The 8025-nt window shown below is 40.5% G+C and overlaps 1 protein-coding gene across 1 annotated transcript in view; it reads right to left on the minus strand.

Annotated features, from left to right (window-relative positions):
• slc1a7a (solute carrier family 1 member 7a) overlaps positions 1-8025 on the minus strand; it is a 38845-nt gene that overhangs the window by 24105 nt on the left and 6715 nt on the right. Inside the window, exon 2 of the mRNA XM_005935662.3 lies at positions 6734-6813. Within this exon, the coding sequence (XP_005935724.1) occupies positions 6734-6813 (80 nt within the window). The remainder of the gene's footprint in view (positions 1-6733; positions 6814-8025) is intronic.

Raw genomic sequence — 8025 nt, forward strand, 5'->3', positions numbered from 1 at the left:
AATCACTACACAAAGACGCAGACTAGACACAGATCAAAACCCACAGCAAACATGAGAACACAAAACCTGAGAGCAAAAACCAAAACCAGAATCACAGAAACAATAGATAAATAATAATAATGATCAACAAAGCACCAGTGAACAAAACGATCATTCAAAATTAAACCAAAACAAGAGAACTCAAAATGCTGGGTCGAACCGACCCAGAACCGTGACAGTGGAGGCTTCACCAGTATGGTGAGGGAGAAAAAGATGCAGGTATTAAATGTTTTAATCATATGAATCATAAAATACTCTAGACACATGTTTGCTATCAGCAACCTACTGTTATTTGTCACTTCTGCAGCTGCTCACACATTATGCTATCCCCAAACACACTTGTGTTGTGTTTTGTGAGATTTATTCAGGTTTTTTTTTTGTGATTTTGGACCATTTTTCTGGTGTTTTTCTAAGCTACAGTGTGTTTGACCTTTCTGAGCCACCGTAGCATTACTATAAATGTTACCACAATGCTATTTACCCTGCGCTAAACTGAACCAAATGGTCTTTTACAGTATTTTCATGCAACATTTGAATAACAATAACTTAGTATTATTTAGATGTTCTACAGTATCTCTCCCCAACTCTGAAAGTGTCACACATTAACCTTTTATTCTCTCCCTGGGAAATTTAGCAAATCTGCATTTAGCTACCAAGTTACAACGTATGAAAAACAGCACATAAGCACTTTGTGTTTGCTGATATTTGTTAAGGTGTTTTGAGATGACCTTCTACTTAGGAAATGTTGCTTCAGTGTATCTGTGAATGCAATCTTGCAACTTGCACCATGAATGCATTATAGTAATGAGCAGGAAAAAGGATGCCTTGCTGGTGTAAGGAAGGCGTTGGATGCCATCATTTTCTTATTACTGAACAAGCGTCTCCTTATCATCAGCTGGAAGCAGTGACAGACTGCACGTGAGAAATTAACTAACTCAGTATTGACCATTACCCTAATCTGCCAATCAGATTAACAAATGAGATTTAAGCACTCATTTGTTGAGGGTCCTGCAGCGCCATTCCAGATCATTGTAGTCCATGTTAACCCCTGATTATAGCAGTAAATGCTGGAGTCTATCCCAGCTGCCACAGGGCAAAAGGCAGGATACACTTTGGACAGGCTATCAGTCTATCGCAGGGCTAACACAGACAGACAGCTTTTTAGGCTCACATTCATATCTATGGAAAGCTTAGAATTTGAGAGGAAGCTGGTATTTAGTATCCAGAGAGAATTCATGAAAAGTGCACACAGAAAAGCCCTGGCCAGCTGGTGGATTCAAACCCAGGAGCTTCTTTCTGTGAACCAAGCTAATGCTAACCACCGCTCCATCTCGGTGCTCTAATGGGAATAACTGCCTTTACTCATCCTGGTATCCCATAGATGTTCCTCAGGACCAACCATGCTGTAAACCACTAGCATATACTGTACATAGGTTGGCAGCCTAAGATCTAATGCTGTATCCTAGACATTACTGGAGTCGCAAGAGATAATTATAATGAATTTATGTCACATATACACAAAGATGGTCATTAAATCTTAAGCTAGGAGCTAGGAAATCTTTGAGATATCTTTGTCCTTCTCTCTTAAATCTGCGCCAAGGTAGGATTACAGCCTGCCATGTGTAGCTGCCTTGACCGTGATGGTTCAAGCACATGCAGAGCAGATCTGCCATAAGATTTTGGGACCATATGGGGCTTACACTCCTCCCTGTTCTACCTTCGTTGAGCTAGAGCTTTACAGTAATCCCACATCGAGATGAAACAGAGGAGGCAGAGACTCCTTGCAATGGAGTATATACTCCTTGGAATCCGTGGCAATCCAGTGATGCTATGACCTGTGTTTCAGGAGATCGCATCAATGTTCAGTTTAGTTTCAATGCTTAATATATTCAGAGTATTCATTATAATTTTGTGCCAATATACTGTAAAAAAGAGGCTCAGTCGCTCCTAATGGCGAGAATTATCCAGGAGCATACTTGCTACAAGATGAAATCATTAATAGGTACATTAATCTCAGCAAAATGGTTCTTTGTAGACTTTTGATTCAAAGGGTTTTCAAATCAATCATCAGTCTGTGCCTTCAAAATAGAATGAGGCACCTAGACAGAGAGGGTTATGAGCTCAATCTGAAATCATGTAGAAAAAAGTCATGTTTACCTTTTTGAGAAATGACTTGAATATCAGACGGTCAGTAAGTTTAGTCTACTAACGTTGTTGAAATCATCGCCGCAGTCATTTCCAGACATTTTTCTAAGGAACAGCTGCAACGTTTGCCCACTTTATGAAAGTTAATACAAGCCTGTGTCTTTTGGAGCAAAAGGAGTCATGGAGAAGCTTAAGAACGCTGTTTTGATTGCTACTCAGTAGAATTATGTATTAATAAATGACTTATTAACAAATTCATATTTTTTTAGTTGCTGGTGGGTTGCTGTATGGGCATCACAGTTAGTCAGGAAGAAAAGTGTGCATAGCGGTGCCAGACATTGCTGTGGTATCTGACTCTTTGTACTGTATGCTGAGATTAAGAAAACCAATTTTCTATAAACCTCAAAGTGCACTGTGTGACCTCCCCAGCAAACTAACATCACTATACAGCATGCGGTTGGGATTTTAGCTGTAGGTCTATTTATCTCCCCTTCAGGGTTCAGGGATCAGGGCCAAGACTGAAGCACACCAGACAATGGCAAAATGAATCCTATAAAAATGAATGTCGTGATGTTGGTCTCTTTTAGTAAAATGGGTAGCTGGCAGTACAGAGTTAGGATTTAACCTCTGTAAACAGTCTTTAGGCGGGACTTTGGGTGCCAGACGATTTCTGGTTTTCATTTGTAGTCTGGAAACAAAACATGGAAGGCACTTGCTGAAATGCAGACTAAAAATTTCAGGCTACAATCTAATGATAGACTTTTGTTATTTTATTTTAACTTATCTGCATTTGCAAACAATGACCTTTGTATGGAACAGGTCTTGGGTTGCTGCATCTGCCAGAAACCCAAAATATTCGCTCTTGTCAACAGAAGCTAAGCCAGACGATGGCAGGCAGTTGCTGCACTGATTGAGCTCAGTCTTGTTTAGCCGTTTATACAGGGATGCTTTAGTAAAAACCCCTAAACACCATAATTGAGTCCAAGAACAAAGCGAATGTTGTCTTGACCCTTTTATTTATTTATTTATTTATAATAATGTTGATTAAATGCACAAACATTCAGGTCACCAAATAGATCTGTAAAGTTCATTTTTACCCTTGAAATCAAATTTTATAATAGTGGCGTTCAATTCAAATATATTTAACTAGCCCAGCATCAGATTCTCTCTTACTCAGTAGGCGAGACACACTTTACCATCAAGCTGTCTCAGCACAGCGAGGTTAAACGCATATTTGCAGCTAATTAGAAAAATTTCCTAAATACCACAATAAAAAAAAGCACTTCATGAAATATAAAGGAATGATTTGCATTCTGACAGCCAGCAAAACAAAACAGTCAAGCTAAAGAGAAGAACACAGCTCTGCACAACTGCAACATGATTTCTGTAGCTTGACGGTTAATCATCCAAATGCAACACACTAAATCACTCTAGCAACGAAGGGAAAAGGTGCAAGGACTTGAATTTGGTGCTATAGTCGAGTGCATGTCCTTTATATGTCATTCACTTATGACGTGTAAGTTATTTATAGTCTCTGTCTGGGAAATATTCACAGGGAACTGTCTGACCTAAGTGCGCCGTAGCTGACCACCTGCCTCGGGTATGAGAGCTGAAATCAGGCAGGCATTGCCAATTTTATTGAGCCACACAAAGAGCAATTAATCGCGTGTCGTATCGTGGGGCAAAATAAAAATCACAGCAATTCTCAAAAACAGATACTATCGTTAAGAAAACACACCCGGAGATTTCAGTCTAAGAGAGTGAGAGCTACATTAAACTCCCATACAAACAGCTGGATTTCTATCCAATTCATTTTGTGTGTGTGTGTGTGTGTTTTACAAAGACAATTAATTCTGAAAGCTGTGTAAACAACCTGTGGCACACCCACTCAGATCTGTTTTATAACGCTCATTTTGCTGCCAATTATTTCTTACTCACTTTGTGGTTGTAAAGTGCTCGTTGTGTGGATGCTGCACATTTTGAAAAAAAAAAAATACGCTTTTCATCTCTGACCTTCAGATCTGTGCCAAAGTTAATTAAATTCTAAAGGCCTTCATCAAAATGCAAATGCTCACTTTAAGCAGGCCCTGAATGAACCGAATGAACGTCGCGTTGTCAGTATTCGTTACAATTAAAACAAAGATTTAATTTCAATCCTGTGAAACTAAATAAACAGGGATCATAGGGAGGCACAAAGTGCAGTTGCCATTGATTCAGCATGACGCGTTCATGGGATAATCTGGTTTCCGCTTTGGCTGGTGTGCAGATGGCAGTGGGAGGGGAAAAATGGGGACAGACAGGGCATAGGGCTGGGAAGGATATTCACCCCTACATAAGCCCTACTGTACCGTGCAGCCAGTCTGTGCATCCCAGTGTAGCTATCCGACAAAAGCAGGACATTGCTTGCGTGACTGCACTGTATGCATGCCTGTAAAGAGTTATAAAGAAATGAAGGCAGGAGGTGTAGCAGTAAGAAGTCATGCCTTCCACCTTTATTATCCATCATCGCCCCCATCGAGATCCAGGCAGGTATCAGGATCTGTGTGCTACAGACTCAAATGAATCTCCACGCTCAGAGCATCATAGAGTCGCCCTGATAGCTTTCAAGTTTCTGTGTGCTTTAACAGAGCGTTGTACTTGGCTGCATTTGGCCTCCTGCCTGCAGATACTGTTTCAGATTAGGTGTGGTTAACGTCTCTTGTCCTCACGTGCTTCGCTCTTGGCAGGAAACCTGCGTTGAGAGGATGCCCTGCTCTGAATCTGGGAATCTGGGGGAATGGATCATGGCTGTGTATTAATAGCAAATCACTGCACAATGCTTCACGCTTTTACTGCAGAGAAAAAGATGGACAGAGAGAAATACACAAGAAAGGCACATAAACACTGTCAGATAGAGATAGAGACAGAGAGGGAGACAGACAGGGAGAGACAGAGAGAGGGAGGATTAACTTCTCATCCAGTCTTTGCTGTTGCATAGATTGTAAGTAGCTTATTGCGCAAAGCAGCCTGCATGTAACCGGTGCGTTCGCATGATTTGTTTTGGGAGGTTTTTTGTGTGTGTGTGTGTTCAGTACATCGCTGACCTCATGCAGGCAACTAAGAGCTTTGGGCCTAAAATAATCAAACTGGAGAATCTGGCAAGCTGTGCTCTACTAAGAATGCATCTGAAGCTACAAAAGGGCAACAGCTTTACTTGCGTATAGACATTACTTTTTAATCTTTAATGCTGAAACATGTAATTGGGCGCAGTAAATATCAGAGAACAGAGATCCAGGCTGTGCTTTTTCCAGCAGCCTCGGTCAACATGAAGCCATGCAGGGGCGTGGTTCCTGTAGGCTATAAAACTCAACCAACACAATTTTAAACTTAAATCAGAGTATGATCATGATTCATTTATAATTGCAGTACGTTCACATTTTGCATTGCAGTCTAACTGCATGCCAGAGCAGACTTTCCTGTTTAATACATTTTATTGAAACATGCTTTATTTTAATCGTCTATTTCATTTGACTCTTTTAAATCTTATCTGTAGATGCCTTTTATCATTGCCTTGCAGTGGTAACATATTTCATCAAACAAGGCCTTACATGTCTTATTACAGTAAGCATGCAGAATTGCCTTTTTCTTTCTTGTTTCACAGCAATTTCCCACAGTGTGTTTTCTTTGTAAAAGAAGACTTGTGCATCTGCGCTCTGTGTTGTATATATAAATGTATAACCGAGGAGGTAGAGTGGACTGGCTTTGCAGTTTCATACCTGGTATCTGCTCGTGGGTTTTCATATGAATGGTTGACAAATTGCTTTTTAAAAAGTATTCAAGGTAGATTTTTTTTCAAGTTTGCAGTCAGTGCAGATTCTTTGTGGACAAAAGCCACACCTCCTGCTGTCACCAGACAGCAAGTGACAGCAGGAGGTGTTTTTCATCGTGTCACTCTGAGACAATAAATTACTTTGAAAATGGCAATATGAATTTTTGCTTTTCTATTTCTGCAAGTTTCTTTTTGCAGAAACATTTTTCTCAAATGGCTTCACTCTCTTTAAATGTCTTTGAAAATAGAAAGATGTGTATTTTTATATTATAATGCAGCATTTAATTTCTTTTTTCTTTTACAACGAGGAACTCTTCTTGTAGATTACAGTAAACACACCATAACATAACAGCTTAATGGTAGAAAAGGAACAGAGACCCTGATTTCTTACTCTGTCCATTTTCAGAGTAATAATCAATACCATAATTGACGGTGTGCAACCTGTAAAATCATTCAGTACATATAGAGGTAGGGGACGAGTGTAGTGACACTGATGTCGAAATGGGGACTGCGGATATTTTGTTTACTAATCACTGCAGCACAATATTGTTATTATGTATAATATAAAACTTCAGTGTACCGTAAAAATGTTTATCTTAATCACGATTGGCTTGGAGCGCTGAAAGCCAACATCAGTGTAGATAATTAAACAGCTCTTTTATCCACTTCAGCATTTAGTACTTGTGTCACTGAAATGTTGTGTTTATGTGGTTGTATTGTGCAGAGCTGTGTTGCCCTTACCTCGATACGACGAGGGGCAAAATTAACATCTTCAGCATCCTCATTAGCAGCTCTCCTGGAAACTGGAAGTACTTGACCTCCTGCAGGCAGAAGAGAAAAGCTGTTTTGTTTTGTTTTTTACTTTGCCAACAAATCTGAGGTCAAACACCATGTCAACATCATTATTATTACTGCAACACAAATTGTAAAATGACATCCTCTCTAAATCAGACATTGCCTTCTTTTTGTAACTTACCAAACAGACCCTTTTTAGTATACAACTGCCCTTTAGATTACACTTTCCCATGTAAAGATGACTTCAACACAAAACCGATTGGATCTGAAGAAACGCTCCGAGCCTTGCAAACCTCTTAGGTCACTTGGTATGGACCTTTTAGTTTTAACACTATATTCAGTCACTTTCAGATTACATGTTATCTGTTGCTTTTTTTTTTGCAACCAAAGGCTAAAGTTGTTTTCAAGATCCAACATCAATATCAGTAACATCATTTTGCGTTCAATAACTGAACAGGCCTCAGTGTGTCTTTTGTGCATGTGTTGCCATCTTTCTGATTTTTCTGGCTAAAAAAACTTCTACACTGGCTCAAAACACAATGGCTGAAAAGCAAGGACAAGGACGGCGTTAAACATGTACTATTTTAGAGCTCTATTCATAGTACGGCTAAAAAGCACTGAACCAATCACACTGAATCATAATTTGACGTAATCCCACGTTCAAAGAATTTTTCCATTATTTTCAACTAAAATTTTGAGTGACGTAGGTTGAGTTAGAATTTTCATCCCTTTATTTTCCATCCATCCATCCATCTTCTTCCGCTTATCCGGGGCCGGGTCACGGGGGCAGCAGCCCAAGCAGAGAAGCCCAGACCTCCCTCTCCCCAGCCACCTCCTCCAACTTTTCCGGGGGAACACCAAGGCGTTTCCAGGCCAGCCGAAGGATATAATCTCTCCAGCGTGTCCTGGGTCTGCCCCGGGGCCTCCTCCCTGTGGAACATGCCTAGAATACCTTACCCAGGAAGTGCCCAGGAGGCATCCTTATCAGATGCCCGAATCACCTCAACTGATTCTTTTCGATGTGACAGAGCAGCTGCTCTACTCTGAGCACCTCCCAAATGGCCGAACTTCTGGCCCTATCTCTAAGGGAGAGTCCAGCCACCCTTTGGAGGAAGCTCATTTCTGCCGCTTGTATCCGCAATCTTGTTCTTTCGGTCACTACCCACAGCTCGTGACCATAACTGATCTAGGTCCCTACCCTCACCTATGGTTTATCCTCAGCTGTCAAAAACAAACAC

This window comes from Haplochromis burtoni, unplaced genomic scaffold, assembly GCF_018398535.1.
Source record: "Haplochromis burtoni strain Fernald_Lab_line unplaced genomic scaffold, NCSU_Asbu1 Contig_199, whole genome shotgun sequence".
Taxonomy (NCBI): Eukaryota; Metazoa; Chordata; class Actinopteri; order Cichliformes; family Cichlidae; genus Haplochromis; species Haplochromis burtoni.